Consider the following 25,256-nt stretch of genomic DNA (forward strand, 5'->3'; position numbering starts at 1 on the left):
GGGAGGTGCAGGGGCTCCAGGACTCTTCGTTGGAAGTTAGCGAGGAGAGCCCAAGCACCCCGCTGCCCACGCCCACCCTGCGCAGGAGACTCCCGCGCAGTGAGAGGCGGAAACGATTGGGCGTCAAACAACTCTTATGTTGGCAACGCTTTAAGAAACGCCCACAGTCAGATTCTACAAGTGACTAAAGGCAGCCACGCTACTATGGGCTGCGTAGTCCGGAGGGTTTAACCAGGCAATCCGATGCTCAAACGGAGCAGGATTACGCACAAGTAACTCCCAACCATTACAGGTGCCATTGCCATTCTAAGAGAACAAGAGAGGTGTTCCGGCACCTTTTCCTAGAAACACAGCTCTGCCTATCACCATTATAAAGGTTGAGTTTTCCTTAAATTCATTAGACTTACTGTATAATGCACACACTGCATCATAAGCGACACTCTTCAACATAACTATCAAAACTATATCCTACCCTACCCACTGGATGGCCAAAGAATGGATGCTTTTGAATTATGGTGCTGGAGGAGCCTCTTGAGAGTCCCATGGACTGCAAGAAGATCAAACCTCTCCATTCTTAAGGAAATCAGCCCTGAGTGCTCACTGGAAGGACAGATCCTGAAGCTGAGGCTCCAATACTTTGGCCACCTCATGAGAAGAGAAGACTCCCTGGAAAAGACCCTGATGTTGGGAAAGATGGAGGGCACAAGGAGAAGGGGGCGACAGAGGATGAGATGGTGGGACACTGTTCTCGACGCTATGAACATGAGTTTGACCAAACTGCGGGAGGCAGTGGAAGACAGGAGTGCCTGGCGTGCTCTGGTCCAGGGGGTCACGAAGAGTCGGACATTAATAGAACCTCCAAGAAGAGTATTTTGGAATCTTTTGAGCAGACAGGTGCCCTGTGGGTTGTCTGTGAATTTGTGCTTGCAGGCAGGAGATGGCACCGTCCATCACATTAAATATTCACATTGAACATTTTACTGTTCCATTTATTCCTTGTATTGCATTGTACTGCATTGCAATTTGAATTATATCCAGTGCAGATTGTAATGCAACAAAATGCAATATAAGAAATAAGGGAAGTAATAAAAATCGAATTAAAAACAGTACTTGGCACAGTACTTTGCAAAAATCAGGAAGAGGTCTGCCAAGACCCATCAGGAGTTTTCAAGTGGTCTGTGGGGTGGAGTCACTGGTTTCATCTGGCTCCGAAGGTGGACATTTTGAATAGCCATTTTGAGAGGCACTTGGTGAAGTTACCACTTCCTGCAATTCAGTTGCATTGGATGTGGAATTCTTGCGGCAGAAAACCTGCAGGCAAAGGAAGAAACAGGGCTGTCGATTAAGTTGATGGTGAGGATCCTTGGGTGAGACTTAAGAGGATCTAGTGTGCTGGGCCTGGCACCAGCTCCTAAAACAGAATTGAGCCCACCTAAACCCAGGCACAACTGGCGTCCTGGGCATGGTGCTACAAAGGAGCTCCATCAACCAGACAGGAGGAATCTCAGCACACAATACAACACACACACACACACACACACACACAGTCGGTGGCAGGTGGGGCAGCACTTTTCCTCCCCCCACTGGTAGAGGGACACGCTCCTCTGCTGGAAATCCTTAAGCCTCAGACTTCCTGAAAATAACCCAAGAATATTCACTAATGGGTTTAAATGTGGAAACCTTGAAACTTGTGGGTTGTTTATCAGCCAGAAGCCTCCCATTTTGGCAGGCAGAACAAAGCACACTCCTCCTTCACACACACCCTTCTTTTTAAAAGCAGTTTTGTAAAGAGGATTCAAATCTTTGTGGAGTTCCAACCTTATTCGGAAATACCATATTTTTCGCCCCATAGGACGCACTTTTCCCCCTTCAAAATGAAGGGGAAATCTGGGTGCATCCTATGGGACGAATGCAGGCTTTCCCAGGCTTCCAGCAGCTCTGTTCCAGGAAGCCGCGCCGGGCTCCAGAGGGTTGCGCAGAGTTGCCTGCATTCCAAAGCCTGGCACGCGCTGAAGAGGGCGCCCGGGCTCCGCGCAGCTCTCCGCAAGCCTGGGGAGACCGGCGCGGCTCCCTAGGATTGCGGATAGCAGGCTGTTCTGGGGGCTGGGGTCGGGGGAAGCTCGGGCTTCCCCCGCACCTGCCCCGTGCCTAGGGGGGAAATAAAAATTTTTTTCTTTATTTCCCCCCCCCAAAAAAAACAAAAATTAGGTGCGTCCTATGGGGCGGTGCGTCCTATGGGGCAAAAAATACGGTACTTGAAAGAAAGCGCTAGAAGAACATTAATATCAGCTGGCACCCAATTGTGCCTTTGGCCTTGTGGATGTAAAAACTGTGGCACATAAAATGAAACACATCATTTGGAGGAACTGGCCAGATTCTGCCTGTCAGGATAAACAAAGAGGAAGGAAAAACAATAAGTGGCAACCCAAACTCAGATGAGAGGGGCAGAAGAATAACGCACACACACACATTCCTACCTTTTGCAATATGGATGTTAATGCTTTCTGCTTCCAACAGATGAGTCCAACAGCAATGACAATTATAGCAGCCATGCTCCCAAAAATACTCCCAAAAATAATCCAAAAATTATTCCGATTTGCACCTGCAATAATAAGCAAAAATTCTCCCTTGAGGGCGACAGCAAGAACAACGGAGGGCATCAGAAAAGACTGTGAACTGATTTCAGCTTTTCTCCACGCAGAATGAGAGTTGGGCTGTCACAAAACCTTAATTTGCTTTTTTAGCTGAGCAAATGCAGTATATACCACACAGCTGCCTGGACTGCCGAACACTCCATCCCAATTTTGCAGTTTTGGAATACTGGAAGCCAAAGTCCAGTTTTCAGGGAAGCAACTTAACAGCTCATTACTCAAACTGAATACAGTCATACCTCAGGTTAAATGTGCTTCAGGTTGAGCGCTTTTGGGTTGCACTCAGCGGCAACCCGGAAGTAACGGAGCGTGTTACTTCTGGGTTTCACCACTCATGCATGCGCAGACTCTCAAAATGACGCCACGCGCATGCGCTGAAGCGGCGAAACACGACCCATGCACGCACAGTCGCATGTTCTGTTCTACTCGCATCCAGAGGTACCACTGTACAGTGCTTTAAGAGATAAGCTGCATTTCATTTCAACTTAGTTAATACACTCGCAGAGTAGGTGACATAATAGAATTGCAGAACTGGAAGGGAGCCCCAGAGCTCATCTAGTCCAACCCCCAGCAATGCAGCTCAAGAATCCCTGGACAGTTCAAGAATCCCTGAACAGTCGGCCATCCAAATTGCCAGCAAATCGCCAAATCGCAACACTCAAATATTTAAAAACCAAGGTGGAAAAATTCTCAGCCTGATTGATAGTACATTTTGCATCCACTGTTACTGCCTCAAAGGCTCAGGGAAATAAAAGTTATTGCAAGCAGTGCATAATGGGGTCAATCAGGCGCACACCTTCACACTCGAGGACGCTGTTCAAGTCATATGAGGCATTCTTCCGATCGACAACATTGCTGGCTTGGCAGATGATGATGGTGGAGTTTGTGGAACAGGTTTGCCAGAACAACTCTAGAACAGTGTCATTGCCTGAGAGGCAGTGCCTATCTGAGCTTTCTTCCAAGGGGCTGGCGGGGTCCCCTCTTCCCCAGGAGATGTCAATCTTTTCCTCTCCAGGTACCAGACACTGCAGGGTCATGTTCACGCCCTCTGAAGTCTTGAAGACGTTTAGCAGAGTGATCTGCAGCTTTGGCACTGGAGCTGTTAAAAATGAATTATATAGGTGAGGATATTAACAGGCAAGATGTTAAATTGTTCTTATATGCAACAACAGTGGCAAGAGTATTGTTAGCCCAGAAATGGAAGCAAGAAGAAATTCCGACAAAAGAATGGCAGACAAAAATAATGGACTATGCAGAATTGGACAAAATGACAGGAAGGATTGGAAACCTGAAGGACCAGAGATTCACAGAAGATTGGAAGACGTACACGAACTATTTGAAGAGCAACTGTAATCAACAAATTACGCTAGTAGGACTACAGGAAGTTTTGTAAGGAGAAATATATGAAACATTGCAAAGTAGAGAAAGAATAGAGATATGAGTTATGAGATTTAAAAGTAATAATAAATGTAAGAAATGTATATTAAGTGAATAGATTGGAAAATTTTCAGATGTGATTGATGGAAGTCAAAAAAATGGTATAAGATATAAAAGTATGTTTAATTATTGATGAAAATGATATGTTGAGAAACTATTAAAAATTTATTTTTTAAAAAATGAATCATAGAGTTGTAGAAAGGATTTCCAAGGGTCCTGTACTCCCAGATCCCTCCATGCAGGAATCTCAACTAGATCACCCATGACAGGTGGCCATCTACCTCTGCTTCAAAACCCCCAAGGAAGGAGAGTCCACCACCTTCTGAAGAAGACCGTTCCACCACTGAACAGTTATTACTGTCAGAAAGCTATTCCAAAGGTTTAGTCTTTGCTCTAGTTATCTCCCGCTTGGACTACTGCAATGCACACTATGTGGGGCTACCTTTGAAGGTGACCCGGAAACTGCAATTAATCCAGAATGCGGCAGCTAAACTAGTGACTGGGAGTGGTTGCCAGGACCATATAACACTGGTCCTGAAAGATCTTCACTGGCTCCCAGTAGGTTTCCGAGCACAATTCAAAGTGTTGGTGCTGACCTTGAAAGCCCTAAACGGCCTCGGTCCAGTATACCTGAAGGAGCGTCTCCACCCCCACTGAGGTCCAGCGCCGAGGGCCTGTATTTTAATACTTTGTTGGAAGCCGCCCAGAGTGGCTGGGGAAACCCAGCCAGATGGGCGGGGTACAAATAAATTATTTATTATTATTATTATTATTATTATTATTATTATTATTATTATTTAATCAGAACATCCTTTCTTGCCATTTGAATCCATTGGTTCAGGTCCTGCCCTCCAGAGCAGCAGAAAACAAGCGCGCTCCATCTTCCCTGTGACAGCACTTCAGATATTTGAAGGTGGCTCCCGTGTCACCGGGCCCTCCGCTCTTCTCCAGGCGAAACATCCCCAACTCCCTCAACCTTCCTCATAAGGCTTGGTTTTCAGGCCCTTGGTCATCTTGGTTACCCTCCTTAAATGAATGAAAAACTTATGCTGTTTTTGCACCAGGGCTTTCCAGAACTTATTCTTCTTATTATTGTTGTTAATATTTTTTATTATTTATACATATATACATGCCCTGCCCATCTGGCTGGGTTTCCCCAGACACTCTGGGCAGCTCCCAACAGAATATTAATTTAAAAAGCCACAACATCAAACATTAAAACTTCCCTAAACAGAGCCGCCTTCAGATGTCTTCTAAAAGTCAGGTAGTTGTTTATTTCCTTGACATCTGGTGGGAGGGCATTCCACAGGACGGGTGCCACTACCGAGAAGGCCCTCTGCCTGGTTCCCTGTAACTTGGCTTCTCGCAGGGAGGGAACTGCCAGAAAGCCCTTGGTACTAGACCTCAGTGTCCGGGCAGAACGATGCGGGTGGAGACTCTCCTTCAGGTCTACTGGGCCAAGGCTGTTTAGGGCTTTAAACTTGGCTCCCCCCCAAAAAAATATATAGCTGCAATGTAAGAACATCAGAAGCACCCATCAGCAGGATCGGACCAAAGGGGCCCATCTAGTCCAACAGCCTTCCCTCACGGTGGCCAACCAACCAGGTGCCCACATGCAGGACCTGACCCACAACAGCAAACTCTCTCCACCTGGGATTCCTGGCAGCGGGGACTCAGAAGCTCACTGCCCCCAACGGAGGAAGTAGACCCTAGCCATCATTGCTAGTAGCCATCGATATCCTCCATTAACTTGCCTGGCCCTATTTTAAAGCCATCTGAGTTGGTGGCGTTCACTACAGCTAGAGGCAGCTATGTTTCTGAATACCCTCTTGCTGGAAACCACTGGAGAGGAAAGGGTTCTTGTGTTCGAATCCTGCTTGCTGTTTTCACATGGGCATCTGGCTGGCCAGTGTGAGAAGATGACGCTGGACAAGATGGGCCATGGGCCTGATCCAGCACACTCTTCTTGGATTCTTAGGTTCCACGTTCGGTTCCACCAGAGGCAGAGAAGGATCTTAGAATAATTGCTTACCAGAGACGGTGAGGTAGAACAAGTACGTTGGATACAAGGCTACTTCCTTAAACCTCACATGAACCTTGTAGACTCCACTGTCTTCCATTTGTAGGTGGCTGATCTTCAGGGTGGTCTTGTTGACCATTGTGAGCCGCTGCCCCAACCGGTCACTGGTATATTTCAACGTTCCATTTATTTCAGCAAGTTGGTTGATCTCGCCCGTCCGGGACTGGAAATCCAATTTGATTATGTCCACTGTTATTCCTGGGGGGATGTTTATATGAAGCAAAGCCAATCCTCCCTGGAGCTCATTCAAACGAGTAGGGGGAGAATTCTGTGCTGTGAGTCCAGTTCCTGATAAGCAAAGAAAAGGAAGGAAGGAAATAAGGCCATATTCCTCAAACTTGGGTCACCAGTTTTTGGACTACAAAGACTACAGTTTCCATCATCCCTGACCATTGGTCCTGCTAGCTACGGGTGATGGGAGTTGTAGTCCAAGAGTTACAAAACGTATAAGGTAAAGGTAAAGGGACCCCTGACCATTAGGTCCAGTCATGGCCGACTCTGGGGTTGCGGCGCTCATCTTGCTTTATTGGCCGAGGGAGCCGGCGTACAGCTTCCAGGTCATGTGGCCAGCATGACTAAGCCGCTTCTGGCGAACCACAGCAGTGCACGGAAACGCCGTTTACATTCCCGCTGGAGCAGTACCTATTTATCTACTTGCACTTTGACGTGCTTTTGAACTGCTAGGCTGGCAGGAGCAGGGACCGAGCAACGGGAGCTCACCCCATCGCGGGGATTCGAACCGCCGACCTTCTGATCGGCAAGCCCTAGGCTCTGTGGTTTAGACCACAGCACCACCCGCGTCCCTACAAAACATATACTTGCAAAAAATACAATCACCCAAAATAATATCGAATAAAAAAATAATAGAACCATAGAAATGAAGGGTTGGAAGGGATCCTAAGGGTCATCTAGTCCAACCCCCGCAAGGCAAGAATCTAAACTCAAGTACCCATGACAGATGGCCATCCAACCTCTGCTTAAAAACCTCCAACAAAGGAGAGTCCACAAGCTCCCAAGGGAGACCATTCTACTGCCGAACAGCTCTTCCTGTCAGAAAGTTCTTCCTGATGTTTAGTCAGTATCTCCTTTCTTGTAACCTGAAGCCATGGGTTCGAGTCCTCCCCTCCAGAGCAGAAAAAAACATGCTGGTTCCCTCCTCCATGTGACAGCCCTTGAGATATTTAATGATGGCTTTCATATGATACGATACAATACAATACAATACAATACAATACAATACAATACAATACAATACAATACAATACAATACGATAATCTTTACTGTCATTGTCCCATACAGAACATCAAAATTGAAAAAAATCTACATCAGACATTCAAAAACCCACAGGCCTGCTATCCCAGCTATCCCAGCCTGGTTAGCCCCCTAAAAACTCTGATACCCCATAATTAAATACAATCTACTCCCATAGAGACTTCTTGCACTGCATTTAAAACCAAAATCGCATTTGGATAGAAACTGTTTCTCAGGTGGCTGGTCCTAGTCTTTATAACCCTGGACCTTCCTCCAGAAGGCAGAAGCTGAAAGAGATCATTTCCGGGGTGTGCACTATCCTGCACTATCTCTGCAGCTTTCTTATGACACCTGGAAGCGTAGATTTGATCCAAGGTGAGAAGAGTGCACCCAATTATTCTCTCCGCAGTCTTTACAACCCTGGACAGCATTGTTTTTTTCCCTGACCGTGCAGCTCCCAAACCACACACACAGACCATAAGTTAATACACTCTCCACAGTACAATGGTAAAATGCCATCAAGAGGTCCTTTGAGAGATTGTTTTTCTGGAGGATTCTCCTCTTTTCCAGGCTAAACACACCCAGCTCCTTTAACCGCTCCTCATAAGGCTTGGTTTCCAGACCCTTCACCCTCTTGATCTCTCTCCTCTGCACGCGTTCCAGATTGTCAACATCCTTCTTAAACTGTGGTGCCCTTGAATTGGACAAGGTATTCCAGGTGTGCTCTGACCAAGGCAGAATAGAGTGGGACTATGACTTCCTTTAAAAAGCAGAGACATCACCTTGCCAACAAAGGCCCGTATAGTAAAAGCTATGGTTTTCCTAGTAGTGATGTATGGAAGTGAGAGCTGGACCATAAAGAGGGCTGATCGCCGAAGAATGGATGCTTTTGAATTATGGTGCTGGAGGAGACTCTTGAGAGTCCCATGGACGGCAAGAAGATCAAACCTCTCCATTCAGAAGGAAATCAGCCCTGAGTGCTCCCTGGAAGGACAGATCGTGAAGATGAGGCTCCAAGAATTTGGCCACTTCATGAGAAGACTCCCTGGAAAAGACCCTGATGCAGTGGTGTAGCGTGGGGGGTGCCAGGGGTGCCAGCCGCACCGGGCGCAACTTCTGGGGGGGCGCGCTCGCTGCCTCCGGAGTCGCCAGGCAGCCCCTCCTCACCGACGGGCAGCGTTCGCCTGCGGGGCTCGGCCAGCGCGCTGGGCTGGCCGCGTGGAGTCGCCGAGGAGCCGCCGCCGCCTGCCATGCCGCCCTGGCTGCTTCAACCGCATCCGACAGCCGGCTCGAGGCTCCTTCCGGCCGGGTCTCCCGACGGGGCGCTGCGGGCGGAGGCTCCGGCACCAAGCGCCACGCCGCCCAGGCTCGGGTCGCTGTCTGGACGCGCGCAGCCCGCCAAACGCGCCATCGGCGGCGCTCTAGTGCCTGCGCGCCAAGACCGCCCACCCGCCCCGGCGGGGCCCCCCCACCCGCGCCGGAGGCCGGCCGACGCACTGGCCCCAGAGCAGCCCCCTCCCCGCGCCAGAAAGAAGCCCCCTCCCCGCGCCAGAAAGAAGCTGCGTTGGGACTAGCCGGGCCGGGGAGGGAGACCGAGAAGGCTGCGCCGCGACGCCCAAAGACGCGCGTCTTGGCATATTAATGACCATGGTTAGGTGTTAGGGGGCGCAAATTACTTGCCTTGCCCCGGGTTAGGGGGCGCAAATTACTTGCCTTGCCCCGGGTGCTGATAACCCACGCTACGCCGCTGCCCTGATGCTGGGGAAGATGGAGGGCACAAGGAGAAGGGGACGACAGAGGATGAGATGGTGGGACAGTGTTCTCGAAGCTACCAGCATGAGTTTGACTAAACTGAGGGAGGCAATGGAAGACAGGAGTGCCTGGCGTGCTCTGGTCCAGGGGGTCATGAAGAGGTGGACACGACTAAACGACTCAACAACAACAACAACATGACTTCCCTTGATGTGGTATATTTAGCTTTGTTTTGTGTACAGACTGGCAGAACTTCTCCAGGCTTTTGATTGGGGTCACCCCTATCAACCCTCCCTGGCAATGCCATCAGACCTGAGCGACAGACCTTCTATGGCAATTGGAGGACTTACCAAAGAGAAGGTTGATGACTATTCCAAAGTGTAGTAAAAACTTGAATCTTCTGCCACCCATGCTTGGCCCATCAGAAGGCGATTGCACACGATTTTGGTCTCTGCAGATCGGAACCTGGGAGTCTGGCACAGAGATTCACGTCTTCAGTCCCTCTATCGCAAGCACCTGTCTGAAAAGAGAAGACACCCTAAATGTAGGGGGTGTAAGGGTGTAAATCTCTCTCCATTCTGGTTTCCCCAGGAAAGCCCTGGCCTAGACACCACCCTCCCCGTTCACCAAGTCTGCCTGGAGTTCAGTCTGGAGAATACAGGTATTTCTTCTAATGCTAACTGTATGGAGGATGGCTAATGTAGCTCCATGACACGCACTCTGCACATGCTCAAAGGGACTGCACCTGTCCCATGGCTTAACCCCAGCATGGGGAACTTGTCCTGGCCCCACCAAAGGCTACATTCGTTCTGGTTCATGCTGTTGTTCTCCCACATACATTCCCCACAATGCATCTCAAGGAACTAATGAATAACTTCTTATAAGCAAGTTAGGCATCATTTAGGGTTCCTTTTCGGGCCGACCAGGAGAATCACGAAACAGAGATTGAAATCTGGGTCTTTCGTCGTTGGAGTTCCGTTGGGATCACACCAGCATAAGTATACATAGTCATTCTCACAGACTTATTTTGGGAATACCTGGACTGTTTGGCTTCAAAATCGTGAGCTGCGTCTGTCATTGTTATTGAAATTTTTGCATTGTAGATATTATTTAAGATTCCATGTATTAGAAGGAGTTGAAATGTCCTACATTATTGTGAACGAATTTTCGCAAGCCATCTATAGAATTGTTTAGTTCGTGATTCACCTTTCCGTATTCCTTGGGTGTGATAGTTGATGTTATGTACTGAGTTGAATAGGATCCAAAAGGCAGCAGTCTGATTGGTCCTAGAACAATAGGACCCAGAATGCAGCAGTCTGATTGGTCCTAGAACAATAGGATCCAGAACGCTGCAGACTGATTGGTCCTAGAACAATAGGACCCAGAATGCAGCAGTCTGATTGGTCCACAGGAGCCACCCAATCCAGCTCCAGGTGGAAAGGAATCCGCAACCTGATTGGCCTACAGGAGAATCCCGGAATTAGCCAATCACGTGGGGCCCATTGTGTAAATAAGGAATATAAAGCAGACATCCTGGGGGAACTTCCATTCCTCCTCACCACTAAAGAGCATGAAATCCACTCTCGACTCCGAGCATAGTTCAGTTGGGATTCCTGCATTGCAGGGGGTTGACCCACAGGACTCCTTCCAACTTTGCAGTTCTATGATTCAATGGAGGGGTGGGGGTGGGGGGGTTCCGGATAAGCAAGGGAGTCTATGACTTTGACCAGCTTTCCTCGTTTTTAAGTTGAAAAGTGGGGCAGGGCCAGCTCCCTGAGTAGGCAGAGTGAAGAAACCTGCCTGGGCGGCAAGCTGCCCCAGGTCAGGGCTGCAGTGGCGTAGCGTGGGGGGTGCCAGGGGTGCCGGCCGCACCGGGCGCAACATCTGGGGGGGCGCGACCAGAGGGAAGGGACAAATTCCTTCCTCCGCCGGGCTCCCCGCCGCCACCGCCAGCCTTGCGCCCTAGTGCGCCCCCCCCACCGCCACGGCTGCGCTCCACTCACTGCTCACAGGAGGAGCAGCCGCTGCAGCAGCGCCGACGCCGCCACCGACGCCTGGCCAGGCACGGGCAGCCTCCGCACCCCGACGCCATCCCCTCAGCCCAGCCACAGGCGGCGGCTGCTTCTGCCAACTGGGAGGGAGGAGAGCTCCGAGGGGCCTCGCCGCGCCCTGCTCTCCCCAAAACCCTCCGAGAGGAAGCCGGCAGGCGGGCGAGGGTCTCCCGGCAGAAGGGGGCGCCGCTGGCTCCGGCTCTCAGCCGCGGGGGGGGCGAGGACGGAGCACGGCTGGAAGCCCCCGGACCCGGCCGGGAAGAGGAGAGGCACTCGCCAAGCCCGGATCTGGAGCTCCACCTACAGCCCAAGGAGAGGAGGGGGCGGGGAGGCGCCCGAGGGGAGGGGGCTTCGGCTGCCTCGGCCCGCGGGGGCTCCGCAAATAATAAATTTAATAAATTCCTGCTAAGCCTTTGGGGGGGTCCTTGGCTCCTTCGCTCGCCCCCAGCCCCAGTGGCGTAGCGTGGGGGGTGCAGGGGGGCCGGGCGCAACATCTGGGGGGGCACGCTCGCACTCCAGTGTTAGGGGGTGCAAATTACTTGCCTTGCCCCGGGTGCTGACAACCCACGCTATGCCACTGCAGGGCTGGCAGCCCAGTGCGCCCCCTGCTCACCAGCACTCCAGACGCTGCTCCTGGACTCCTCTACTTGCCCCTGGCCTGCCCCCTTGCTTCCTTGGGGTGTTCCAGGGGCAAGTAAAGAAACCCACCCACGCCTTGAAATTACAAAAGGTACTAGGCAGAGTTGTCCGTTACCTCCATTATTGTTCATCACGGTCTTGGAGGACCTGTGTCTGTGCATGCATGGGTTGTGATTCAGCGCTTCTGCGCATTCGCGCCCGCCAAAACCCGGAAGTAACCCGTTCTGGTACTTCCAGGTTTCAGCAGTCCGCCACCCAAAAAAAACGCCCTCTCCCCTTTTTATGATTACCCACTGTGGGATCCCACAGCTAATTCTCCCCTGGTCTCCTCGCTGGCCCAAATGGGACTAATTTAGCCAGCTAGCCCTGGCAATCATCTAATGTTTATTGGATGGATTTCCCCCAAATTGATTTTTGAATTCTGAATTTATTGTTATTCACGTTTTATACTGTATTATATGCTGTTTTTTGTTGCATCAATTAAGTGTTTTAAATTTGTTGTTAGCCGCCCTGAGCCCGGTTTTCTGAACTGGGAAGGGCAGGGTATAAATAAAAATTATTTATTATTTATAAAATGCATATTAGAGATCAAGTTGGAAAACCATTAGTCGAGGATGAGGGAAGTTCCCGGCTAATATAGCCAAATGTTTATTTTATTTGTAAAATTGACGTTATGATGGAAATATTTGTAAAAACCATTAAAGATATGTCAGGGGTTCAGGAGCAGAGACGCAGAGAAGGGAGGAGACAGAGAGCGAGGGGGAGGAATACGAAGGAAGGATGAGTGGGGATGACGACCCGAGATCCCCGAGCCTGTCCAGTGAGTCCGAGGATTCCCAGAAGGGAGCGCCAGCGGTCAGAGCAAGGGGGGAAAGCAGGGGGACACCCCAGGAAGAAGGGGCCAGAGAGGGATCAGAGAGCAGCAGCTGGAAATCGGGACCAACGTGCCCAGCTGGGAGCAGCGGGGAGAAAGGGGACCAGACATCGGGTTCCGGAGGCTTTCAGCAGGAGGGAGGGCATGAGTCAGGAGTAGTCACGCCCACATCAGGGAGCGAGGAAACGGTCAAGAGGAAGGTAGCAAGTTGGGCGCGCGCGCCAAGTTCAAATGCAGCGGAAGCTGGCGCAGTAAGCAGCCCGGAGAGTGAGCCAGGTCCCAAAGCCCGCCGCAAGGAGGCGGAAGGGTCCGGGGGGTCAGCGTCAGAAGAGAGTAGGAAGGAGGAGACCCCGGGGGGCAGAAGGACCCAGAGACGGAAGGAAAGGCGCAGGAGGTGGAGCAAGGCTAGGGTATTAAGCTGGTGTGCAAGAGGCGGAGACTCAGACGGGTCTTCGCCGGTCTGACATAGAAGACGTAGGGCTGCACATTGCAATTCGGAAATGGAACCTGTAACCCAATAAAGACTCTTATAACGTGAACGCTGGCTAGCGTGGTCCTATGTGAGCTGGGACTGGGTAGCAGCCCTGACAGTAAGACCCGTCTCAACAAAGCTTCGGACACCTGAAACCTCGCAGCGGAGCCAGAAGCAGCGAGAGGAGGAAATTGGTGTTTGGGAGCAAGCTCACAAAAGTTGGCAGAGATGACGGAAGGAGAGAAAATTTCAGCGCTGCAACAGGCAGTGACCCAGTTGAGCGCAGAAGTATTGGCTTCCAAGAAAAGGGAAGAGGATGCTGCGGCCGCCTACAGAGATCTCCACGCCAGGTTTGAAGCGTTTGTTAAGCAAGGGCAACCGGGACCCAGACCGGAGGGGGTTGGGTTGGCACGGAGAGCAGGAGGTCTTGTGGCTCACTTCGATGGGAATTTACAACAGTACCCCAATTTTCGAGCAGACGTGATGTGCGCACTGCAACTGCTGGCAAAAGACTTTAGAGATGAGGAAGAGAAGGTGGGGTTTATACTATCCCATTTGCATGGGGAGGCTAAAGCGTGGCTGCGTAATTTGTGGAGGGATAAAGATCCGGCGCTTCGGAGTGCAGATGCCTTTATCAAAGCGATGGATGCGTGCTTTTTATCTACCATTGACGTGGATCTTGCTCGACGGGAGATACATGGACTGAGACAAGGGAGGGCGAGTGTACGGCAGTATCACGCCCGCTTTTTTGCACTGGTCAGTGCCTTGGAATGGGACAGAGATTCACCTCCAGTCAGAGACCTGTTCTGGGAGGGTCTGAGCAGCGCAGTTAAAGACGAAATTGCGAGGGGGGAGAGGCCCCGGAGCACGCAGGAGGTGGTCCAAAGGGCGCTGACTGTGGGGGTGAGACTTCGTGCAGAGACGAAGGACGTGGTGGGCGCGAAGCAGCGAGAAGTTTCTCCTTCGTTCCCAGGGAAGCAGCGCGTGCGCAATCCACACCTCCGCCAGGAGGGGGGGTGGAACCCATGGAGGTGGGAGGTGCCAGGGCTCAGTCAGCTACCAGAGACCCAGCACCTGGAGCAGCCAAAACTAAGCCTCCTAGAGGGAACCGGAAGTGTTACATCTGCGACAGCCCTCAACACATGGCGAAAGAGTGTCCCCGGAGGAACTCCAAGCACACTGCAGCCTCTGCAACGGTGACGGCAGCTACGCAGCACGGGGAACCCCAGCAGGGAAACGACGACGTCTGGCTGGAAACGGAGGCACTGGGGCCCAGCCAGACGAATCTGTGAAGCAGTCCCCAGAGATCTTGCAACCCACAGACCCCCTCCTACCCAAACCAGTGGTGCAGCTCACCGCATCACTCCAGCTACCCAATGGCATCACAATTGACGTGCCGCTTTCTGTGGACTCTGGGAGCAATGCAGACTTTATAGCGCAGGATTTTGTGGAGCAGCACGCTATACAGCTACTACCTGCCACTCTGCCCCTGCAAGTCGTCACAGTGGATGGCAGAGAGTTGCTGGGGGGGCAGGTGGTGAAGCAGACGCCGCCAATGGTGATGCGACTTGGCAACCACAGGGAAGTCATCAGTTTTAATGTCACCCGACTGTCGGACACGCCCATTGTCTTGGGCATGAGTTGGCTGGACAGGCACAGTCCGACACTGGCTTGGTACCAGCGACAGCTGATCTTCGGCTCTTCTTATTGTGCCGAGCACTGCATCCTGCCCAGACAGGAGGGAGAGGAGGAGGAATCACAGCTGCAGTTGGGAACGTTGCAAGCGGTCCCCCACAAATACGCAGACTTTCTGGAGGTCTTCTGCGAGAAGGAGGCGGACAAGCTACCCCCTCACCGGCCGTATGACTGCAAGATTGACCTCCTACCAGGGGCGACGCTGCCGAAAGGGAAGCTGTATTCCATGTCTGAGGACGAACTACAGGAACTCAAACAGTTCATAGATCACAATTTGGAGCGCGGTTTCATCCGGGAGTCCAAGACAGTGGGGGGCAGCCCTGTTTTCTTCGTGAAGAAGAAAGACACGCCCCAAAAAAGACTTGTAGTTGATTACCGCCTCTTGAACAAGATGACCAAGCCCTCTGATTTCCCCATGCCCCGGATTGACGACCTCCTAGCGACGGTGCGCAAGGGACGCGTGTTCACCAAGTTGGACCTGCGAGGGGCGTACAACCTCATCCGCATGAGGGAGGGCGATGAGTGGAAGACAGCCATGTTCACGCCTCTGGGCACCTACGAATACAGAGTTATGCCGTTTGGATTGCAAAATGGTTCCCACTGTTTTCAAGCTTTCATGCATCACGTGTTGGCGGGGCTCCTCTACAAGAAGTGCGTCTGCTTCCTGGATGACATCCTGATCTTCTCTGAATCGCAGCAGGCACACGACCAAGACGTTCGGGAGGTGCTGAAGAGGCTGCAGCAGCATAGACTGTACGCCAAGCTGGAGAAGTGCCAGTTCGACACGACGGAGGTGGATTTCCTGGGATACAAGTTGTCGGACAAGGGGCTAGCCATGGACAGCGCCAAGGTTCGCGCGGTGTTGGATTGGAAGAGCCCGCGCAACCGGAAGGAGGTCCAGCGGTTTGTGGGCTTTGCCAACTTCTATCGCAAATTTATCAAGGGGTTCGCGATGCAGACGGCGGCCATTACGGACACGCTCAGCTCCAAGAAAAAGAAGTTCATCTGGACGGAGCAGGCGGAGCAGTCCTTTCAAGCGCTCAAGCGTCTCTTCGCGTCGGAAGAGCAACTGCTGCATATCGACCCCAGCAGACCGATGCGGGTAGAGACGGACGCGTCCGATAGAGCCGTGGGAGCTGTCCTGCTGCAGCGAGACCCGCAGGGGGTCTGGAGGCCGGGAGCGTTCTACTCCAGAAAGCTCAGCAAGTCGGAGCAGAACTACACCATCTGGGACAGGGAGTTGCTGGCCATTCATGCAGCGTTCAAGGCGTGGAGGTATTTCCTGATCGGCGCCAAGCACACAGTGCAAGTCTGCACGGACCACAAGAATCTGGAGCACTGGCACACGGCGCAGTTCCTGAACCAGAGGCAGATACGTTGGGCAGAGTTCTTTGCGGACTTCGATTTCCGAATAGAGTACGTCCCAGGCGAAACCAACGTCATGGCGGATGCACTGTCCCGAAAACCGCAATACCTCGAAGAGGTGACGCCAGCGGCGGCCATGCACATCTTCGCGCCAACAGCGTGGGCGTGCGCTTCGGCTACAGTAGACCTGGATGCGGTGCGGCGTGCGTTGCAGGACGACTCATTCGCGCAAGCGAAGATGGCCGAGGTGCACAGGGGCACGGCGAAGAGCGACGAGTTCCAGATACGAGACGGCTTGCTCATACGTAAAGGGGCCATCTACGTGCCGGGAGACGAACTTCGCGCCAAGGTACTGCAACAGTTGCACGACGCACCCACGGCTGGACACTTTGGCACAGAAAAAACGGTGGAATTGGTCGCAAGGGATTTCTGGTGGCCCAGACTGAGAGGGGAGGTCGCGGACTACGTCGCGAGGTGCGACACCTGCCAGAGGGCCAAGACGGTGCACAAACCGCCGGCGGGACTGCTGGAACCGCTGCAAACGCCATTTGAACCATGGGAGAGGGTGGCCCTGGACTTTGTCACGGATCTACCCAGCTCGAGAGGCAAGACAGCTGTACTAGTGGTGGTGGACTTGTTCACCAAGATGGCACATTTCATCCCGTGTGCGAAGGTGGCCACGGCGGAACAAACCGCCAAACTGTTCATAGATCACGTGTTCAAAGTGCACGGTCTGCCGCGGTCTATACTGTCCGACCGCGGACGCCAGTTCATCTCGAATTTCTGGCAGAAGCTGATGGGCTTCCTGAACGTCAAGATCAACCTGGCATCAGCAAGACACCCGCAGACCAACGGGCAAGCGGAGAGGGTCAATGCCATCATGCAGCAGTACCTGAGATGCTATGCTAATCAACAGCCTGCGACGTGGGTGGATTACCTGCCGCTCGCCGAGTTCGCCTACAACAACACGAAGCACGTGTCCACAGGGGTGACGCCGTTCTTCGCCAACAATGGGAGGAATCCCAGAACCTTCCCGGGACTGGAGAGAGTGGGGGAAGGGGAACCGCAGACGGCGGACGCTTTCGCGTCAGAGTTGCAGGAGGTCCACGATCAACTCCGACGGCAGCTGGAGCTAGCTAAGCACGCATACAAGGTGCAAGCTGACAAGCACAGGCGGGTTGGCGAAGAGATCCGAGTGGGAGACTGGGTCTGGTTGGCAGCCCACGCAGTGCCGACCAGATCGTTAGCCAAGAAGAAGTTGGGGCACAAGCAACTCGGTCCATACCAAGTCGAAGCACAGATCAACCCGGTAGCTTTCCGGCTGGCGCTGCCGGAGGGTTCCAGAATGCATCCGGTGTTCCACAGGTCGGTGCTCACTCCCTACAAGGCACCTCACAGATTCCAGGAGCCAGGAACGGCACCGAGTCCGTTCCGGGAGAGGACGGAGATGGGGGGGTTGCCACAGCAGGACCCCATCAACGAAGTCATGGAGATTTTGGACTCCAGATGGGGGGAAGAGGGAGTAGAATACCTCCTAGCCAGAGAGGGCACCCGGGCCAGTGCTAATAGCTGGGTGCAAGACTACGCTTTGGAGGAACCCCTGCTCAAGGACGAGTTTCATGCCCTTTTCCCACACAGACCCATGCCAGCAGGCTTCTTCGACGACTGGCTGTTCACGCCCACACTTTCCTCCAGCACGTTCCATGGATTCGACTCAGACGGGGAACCCGCACCGGGCACCCGTTCCCCAGAAGGGTCACCGGAGGGTTCGGCATCAGACACCTCGTATTGGTGGGACGATCGACCGGAGGAGCAGTGGCGCCGGAAGTGGCTGGAGATGCCAGGTCGAGCGACCGACGCAGAGACTGACATGGACGTGTTCGGGGAGGATCTTGGGTTCGAGCACGGCGGCACAGAAATGGAAGCGGAGCAGATCAGCGCCGACGAACGCGAGGAGGAAGAACCGGAGGTCTTCAGTTGGCGGCCAGCCACGGGGAGCGAACTGTATCCGGCATTCACCCCCGTGACGGTGGAGCACCCAGCACCCACACCTGAAAGCGGGGAGGGGGGAAGGGGGGGCTTCGAGGGGGGGATGGATGTCAGGGGTTCAGGAGCAGAGACGCAGAGAAGGGAGGAGACAGAGAGCGAGGGGGAGGAATACGAAGGAAGGATGAGTGGGGATGACGACCCGAGGTCACCGAGCCTGTCCAGTGAATCTGAGGATTCCCAGAAGGGAGCGCCAGCGGTCAGAGCAAGGGGGGAAAGCAGGGGGACACCCCAGGAAGAAGGGGCCAGAGAGGGATCAGAGAGCAGCAGCTGGAGATCGGGGCCCACGTGCCCAGCTGGGAGCAGCGGGGAGAAAGGGGACCAGACATCGGGTTCCGGAGGCTTTCAGCAGGAGGGAGGGCATGAGTCAGGAGTAGTCACGCCCACCTCAGGGAGCGACGAAACGGTCAAGAGGAAGGTAGCAAGTTGGGCGCGCGCGCCAAGTTCAAATGCAGCGGAAGCTGGCGCAGTAAGCAGCCCGGAGAGTGAGCCAGGTCCCAAAGCCCGCCGCAAGGAGGCGGAAGGGTCCGGGGGGTCAGCGTCAGAAGAGAGTAGGAAGGAGGAGACCCCGGGGGGCAGAAGGACCCAGAGACGGAAGGAAAGGCGCAGGAGGTGGAGCAAGGCTAGGGTATTAAGCTGGTGTGCAAGAGGCGGAGACTCAGACGGGTCTTCGCCGGTCTGACATGGAAGACGTAGGGCTGCACATTGCAGTTCAGAAATGGAACCTGTAACCCAATAAAGACTCTTATAACGTGAACGCTGGCTAGCGTGGTCCTATGTGAGCTGGGACTGGGTAGCAGCCCTGACAAGATATTATGAGAGAGAGAGAGAGAGAGAGAGAGAGAGAGAGAGAGAGAGAAACCCACCCACCCAAGCTGGCCTCCATAAGCAGCTGTTGGGAGTGCTGGTTGTTAAGTTGTGGGTGAACATATCAGACGACACAGCGATTCTTCAAACAGCTCTTGTGGAAAAATATAAAAAAAATAATAAATTGTCCAGTAGCACTTTAGAGACCAACTAAGTTTGTTCTTGGTATACGCTTTCGTGTGCATGCATACTTCTTGAGAGACACTGAAACAAACATCACTGTTTCACTGATGTTGGGTGGCGTGATATAAACGGTCCTGCAAACAGGCAAGAATGGACTGGAGCTGTTGCAAGGAGACGGAAACCCCCGAGTGGAAAGACTGCTGCCACTCTGCCGTCCGGCACTCTGCCTTCCAAGTTTCCTGCAACTCTCATTCAGAGGCGCTGCCGGCTGCCACCTCAGACTGAAAAAGGAGATAGCACAAAGCTCTCTTGCCTAGTTGCGATCCACAGCCATCTCCTCCTCCATAAATTTGCCTAAACCCCTTTTAGTAATAATAATAATAAATTTTTATTTATACCCCACCCTCCCCGGCCAAGACCAGTCTCAGGGCGGCAAACACCGACTATTAATCCAGTAAAAAACATTCCAAATAAAACAAAACACCAAACAAACAGTTGATTAAGTTTTACAGACATCACAGCCACATGCAAGAGGGAGCTCCCTAGTTTAACTCTGTGCTGCGTCAAGAAGGATCGGGTTTTTAAAATATATCTGTCCTTAATTTTTTTTCCACGTTCGACTTCACTGGCTGTTCCCCCCCCCCCCCCCCCAGTTCTGGTGTCAGGAGAGAGGGAGGAAAATTTCTCTGCCCATATAACTTCACCAACTCCCCAAGGTGGCTCAGTCGGGGGAGCGAGACTCAAGGCAAAACGATTTCCTGCATTGCAGGGAGTTGCATGAGCCTTTTCTCCGGACTGCAAAAAAAAAAAAAAAAAATCCTTCCAGTAGCACCTTAGAGACCAACTGAGTTTGTTATTGGTATGAGCTTTCGTGTGCATGCACACTTCTTCAGATACACTGAAAGAGGAAGTCACCAGACCCTTATAGAGAGAGAGAAAGTGTGTGTATCTGAAGAAGTGTGCATCATAGCTGTCCACTTTTCCCTTTTCTTGCGAGGAATCCTATTAGGAGTAAGGGAACTTCCCTTGAGAAAAGGGAAACGTTGACAGCTATGGTGTGCATGCACACGAAAGCTCGTACCAAGAACATACTTCGCTGGTCTCTAAGGTGCTACTGGAAGGAATTTTTTGATTTTTTGCAAAAAAAAAAAAAAAAGGTCCCTGCAAACTTTCTTCGCGGCCGAGGCGCTACGCGGATCGGAGAGCCCCGCGCTCGCCTCTGCACGGCGAAGGAAGGAGAGAGAGGGGGGAGAAAGGAGCGCAAGGATGAAAGCCCGGTGCGGATATTTCCTCTCCCACGTTACCATGCGCAGAGAAAAGGGGCGGGGAAGGCGGCGGCCAAGGAGCCGCCAAACCAATGGGAGGCATGTTTTGGAGACTGGAGACTGGAAGGGTGGCGAGATGCAAGAGGAAGGCCGGACTGCAGGAGGTCACGCCTCAGAGAAGGAAGGGGCTTCCCCCCAGTCATTGTTTCGTTGGGGGCTTTTTAACAGCTGCAAAGATTTCCCCCTTGGGGAATATGGCAACCTTAATCTAGTCCAAGCCCCGTTTCAGGGACTGGACTGGAGGGGTGGCGAGATGGAGGAGGAGGAGGAGGGATGGTGGGGTTCGCCCTTCGCTCTTCTCCTCCTGAAGCGTCCAGAGAAGGAGGAGGCAGGGTTGCAGGAGGTCACAGCTCAGAGAAGGAAGGAATGGAAAAGAACCCAAAATGCTCCCCGGCTGCTCTCCAGTCCTGAAGGAGCCCCGCGGTGGGAGGGTCTCAAGAAAACAGGCAAGACCAAGGCGAAACTTGAAGCCAAGCGGCGAAGATGCCGTGCCTTTATTTGCAAGCAAAACTGCTCCAGAGTGAAGAAACCTGCCTGGGTGGCAAGCTGCCACAGGTCAGGGCTGGCAGCCCAGGGCGCCACCAGCACTCCAGGCGCTGCTCCTGGGCAGCAGGCGGGTGCGGAGAGGCGCTCCTCTTCTTGCCCCTGGCCTGCCCCCTGGCTTCCTTGGGGTGGTCCAGGGGCGAGGAGAGAGAGGGGAGACCAGCTGGGAAGAGGAGAAGAAACGTCACACACGGATGTTGGGTGGAAATCTATTAAAAAATTAAAAAATTCTCCCGTAGCACCTTAGAGAGCAACTAAGTTTGTTCTTGGTGTGAGATACAGTACACTGAAACAGAAGGAGGGGGCCAGAGGAGAAAGGATGCCAGACCCCGCACCCCCCCCCCTTCCGCATCAAGTCGGGAGCGATGAGGAAATCTGCTTTACTCCAGGACCACGTGCCTTGGCAGCTGGATTTGGCACCAAGGCGAGCATGTTTCTGAGACAGCCTTGCGCGCTCCGAGGTAAGGCTGTCCATGGGCGGAGCTCCCCCTGCAAGCACCGGGGGGGGGGAGGCGAGTTATCTATCGAGGGGGGGATGTTTCTCGCGCGTCTTGCGCCCCAGAGTCAGAAAGAAGCTTGCCTCGCAATGTGCAAAACAACCCACCGTCCCTCCGGGAAAAGAGGCCGGGGGCCAAAGGAGCGAGATCGGCAAACGAGACCCGGTACCAGTCCCTTCAAAAGGTCCTCCCGGGATGAGGATGCCATTGTCCGGTCCCCCCCCCCCCGCAGTCCTGAGTTCTTTGGGGCTTCCCCCCATTCATTGTTCTTGGGGGTTTTTTAGCAGCTGCTAAGATTTCCCCCCAATCTAGACCAAGCGACCCTTTTCTAGTCCAAGCGCCTTTTCAGGGACTGGACTGGAGGGGTGGCGAGATGGAGCAGGAAGAGGAGGAGGAGGGATGGCGGGGGGGGCGCCCCATCTTCTCCTCCTGAAGCGTCCAGAGAAGAGGAAGGCAGGATCGAGGGAGGTCACGGCTCAGAGAAGGAAGGAACGGGAAAGAACCCAAAATGCTCCCCGGCTGCTCTCCAGTCCTTAGGGGATTCCGTGAACCCGCCAGGTGAAAGGAGGGCAAGACCAAGGCGCAAAGCGGCGAAGAAGCCGGACCTTTATTTGCAAGCAAAACTGCTTTAGCAGGGTCCGCACTCCTTGCAAAGAGAGAGTCAGACCCCTCCAAAAACGTGCTCCTCACTTTTATTAGTGCCCTCTCCCACCATCACTACATCATTTCTGCATCATCAGAACGGAGGTATAGCACGGAGAAGGAAGGAAGAAATGGATCTTGATTTGCCTCCGCCCTCGGCTATATCCCCCCCGCAAGCCCAGGAAGCATAGCTGTCCGCTTTTCCCTTTTCTTGCGAGGAATCCTATACGGAATAAGGGAATTCCCCTTCAAAAAAGGAAAACTTTGACAGCTCTACCAAGGAAGCATTTGCACAGAATTTGGCCCAACACGATAGAATTCTCCTCGTTTCACAGCTTAAGCCTGGAGAAAGTGTCTCCTGTTTAGGGAAGCTTTTAATGTTTGATGCCTTACTGTATTTTAATACTTTGTTGGATGCTGCCCAGAGTGGCTGGGGAAGCCCAGCCGGGTGGGCGGGGAATAAATAATATTTTTATTTTTATTATTTTTATTCCATCTGAGAAGGAAGCTCCTATGAAAGGCCCTCCTGGGAATAAGAACAGGAAAGAGCCCGGCTGGGGGGGGGGGGGTCCAGGCGACTCTTGGGCCCCAGGAAAGAGTAGGGGCGGGGCTTGCTGGAGGAACGCGGACCATAGACGTGCCATGAGATAGAGCGGCCACCCCTCCAAGGCCACAGCTTCCGTTTCAGACCGGAAGTTTGTCTAGGGCGATTTACACAAAATCCCCTCTCTCTGCAATACTGGGGTGGTTTGTTCTCGCTCCTCCTTCTCCCCCTCCCCCCCGCCGGGACCTGCCGTATCTCTATGCCCGCTTCTCCTAGAAGGGAGCAGAAAGAGACATGGCCATTAGAAAGAAAAACCCCAAAATAATACTTTTCATAAGCAAAATCGAGAGCCGGGCGTCATCAGCCACCCGGCAGACCTTCGTGGAGGCTCCACCAGGAACGCTGAGTTCCAGCTGCCATAAAACCCCGTTTCAATAAAGGAGAGCGGCTTCTGCCAGCCCCTGTATTTACTCATTCATGGAGTGCAAAAGCCCCTGGATCCAGCCAGTGCCCCGCCTAGTCAATTCCCAAGAAGCGAGGAATCGAGATAGACTGCCTCTGCACCTGGAGGTTCCACGAGGACGGCAGAAGAGCCAGGCTGCTGGATCAGGCCAAAGGGCGAGCCCAGCCTCCAGGCGGCCAACAGGCAACTGGCATAGAGAAGCACGTCTGCCTCTGACCGTGGAAGCAAAGCAGAGCCCCTGGGACTGGCGGCCATTGCTGTCTCCTGCGGCAGAGAGATCCACAAGTCAGCTATGCCTGGCGCGAACAATGTCTTCCTTGGATTTTTCCTGCAGGGATTTGTTTTTAATGTTGCTTTTAATGTGCCATTTTTATTGTGATTATCTCTGTGTTTTTAACAGAACATTCACTGATAGATGATGATGATAATTTATTATTTCTACCCACCCATCTGGCCAGGTTTCCCCAGCCACTGTGGGTGGCTTTCAACAGAACATTAAAAACAGAATAAAACTTCAAACATTGAAAACTTCCCTAAAGAGGGCAGCCTTCAGATGTCTTCCAAAGCCAGATACTAGTTTATTTTCTTGACATCTGATGGGAGATAGAGACATATATACAGTGGACACTCGGGCTGCGAACGTGATCCGTGCAGGAGGCACATTCGCAACCTGCAGTGCCGCGTCTGTCCATGCGTGGGTCGCAATTCGGCACTTCTACGCACACACAAATAGCAATTTAGCACTTCTGCGCATGCGCGAGCACTGAAACCCAGAACTAACCCGTTCCGGTGCTTTCGGGTTTGCCACAGTGCGCAACCTGAAGCATCTATAACCCAAAGTATGACTGTACATACATATACATACATAGTTTTAATTCTGTTAATGCTTGTTTTATTTTTATTGTCTGCCCCATATGTTTTCAGCTGTTCTTGTTATCTGTAAGCTGCCCTGAGTCAGGGGGGAAAGCAGGGTATACATTTGTTAGTATTATTTTTTTCTTACCTTTGCACACTCCCTTCCACCTCTTCCTCCAGCCACACCTGGTTTCCTCTCCTGCTGCTGCTGCCCATCCTCTCCCTCTTCTGGGAAGCAGCCACTGCCCCTCCCTGAAGTCACCAGGGGGTCCCTCCCTGGCACCTGGTGCTGCCAGGTGGTTGACGTGGGCGCTGCCCAGGTAAGCAGGGGTGGAGAAGGCTTCAGGTTGCTCTTCCTTTTTGGAGTCTCGCAAAGTCTGCTTTATATATAGTGTCTTCTCCCCCCTTTCCCCCAGGGCCACCTCTCTCACTTCCTTGCCTGCGGCCTGGGCCTCTCTGTCACCGCCTGGTCTGCCAAGTTTGACCAGGAGCTGGTGAAGGCGCTGAGGAAATAGGGGCCCAAGCGAGGAGGGCAGGTTAGAAGGCGGAACGTCAGGGGTGGGGAGGGGGTGTGGTGTTGCAGAGGGTCCTGGCTTCCTTGGGGGGGGGGTAGTCCCTCCGGTCCAAGCCATGGCAGGCAGCTTCCCCAGGCACTTGGTGGATTCCCACACGGCAGGGGGTTGACTAGATGACTCTTGGGGGTCCCTTCCAGCTTCTGTGAACCACACGTCCTCCACTTAATGCCCTCTCCTTTTCCTTCAACTTCCATGGCTCCCCCGGCCAGAATCCCAGGAGCTGAGCCTTCTATACCTCTCCCTTGAACGCAAACTCAGCTGCAGTTCCTGCATTGCAGGGGGTTGGACTAGATGGCCCTTAGGGTCCCTTCCAACTGAAAATATCTGGGGGAACTCCTATAGCTGACGATCAGAAGTGAGGAGTATTTTCAGGTGAGCAAGGAAGAGAGTATGCACACCCCTAACCATTTTGTGAATCTAAGTTTGGCCTCAATGAGGGGCAATATTTCAATATGAGTAGGAAAATGAGAGTACCCCTAAACATTTTTTTAGGAAAAAAAGCACTGAA

The 25,256-nt window shown here is 52.7% G+C and overlaps 1 protein-coding gene across 1 annotated transcript; it reads right to left on the reverse strand.

The window, feature by feature from the left end:
* Nucleotides 1-897: 897 nt before the first annotated feature.
* On the reverse strand, nt 898-24,597 carry LOC309521541 (SLAM family member 6-like). Its single transcript, XM_082204171.1, has 6 exons — nt 24,322-24,597; nt 9,523-9,692; nt 6,121-6,456; nt 3,448-3,750; nt 2,478-2,602; nt 898-1,311 (listed from the first exon to the last, which is right to left on the reverse strand). The coding sequence occupies exons 2-6, from the start codon at nt 9,581-9,583 to the stop codon at nt 1,168-1,170; spliced, it is 969 nt and encodes a 322-aa protein (XP_082060297.1). The 5' UTR covers nt 9,584-9,692; nt 24,322-24,597; the 3' UTR covers nt 898-1,167.
* Nucleotides 24,598-25,256: the final 659 nt, after the last annotated feature.

Source organism: Podarcis vaucheri (genome assembly GCF_965113315.1).
Source record: "Podarcis vaucheri genome assembly, chromosome: 16".
In the NCBI taxonomy this organism is placed as follows: Eukaryota; Metazoa; Chordata; class Lepidosauria; order Squamata; family Lacertidae; genus Podarcis; species Podarcis vaucheri.

Bases quoted from the DNA above. Each gene is read 5' to 3' on its own strand.
- LOC309521541 (XM_082204171.1), bottom strand. From the start codon at position 9,583: ATGGGTGGCAGAAGATTCAAGTTTTTACTACACTTTGGAATAGTCATC. The intron at 3,751-6,120 runs GTAAGCAATTAT...CATTTTTAACAG, and splicing joins GTTCTACCTCACCGTCTCTG to CTCCAGTGCCAAAGCTGCAG. The intron at 1,312-2,477 runs GTAGGAATGTGT...CTTTGCCTGCAG, and splicing joins TAACATCCATATTGCAAAAG to GTTTTCTGCCGCAAGAATTC.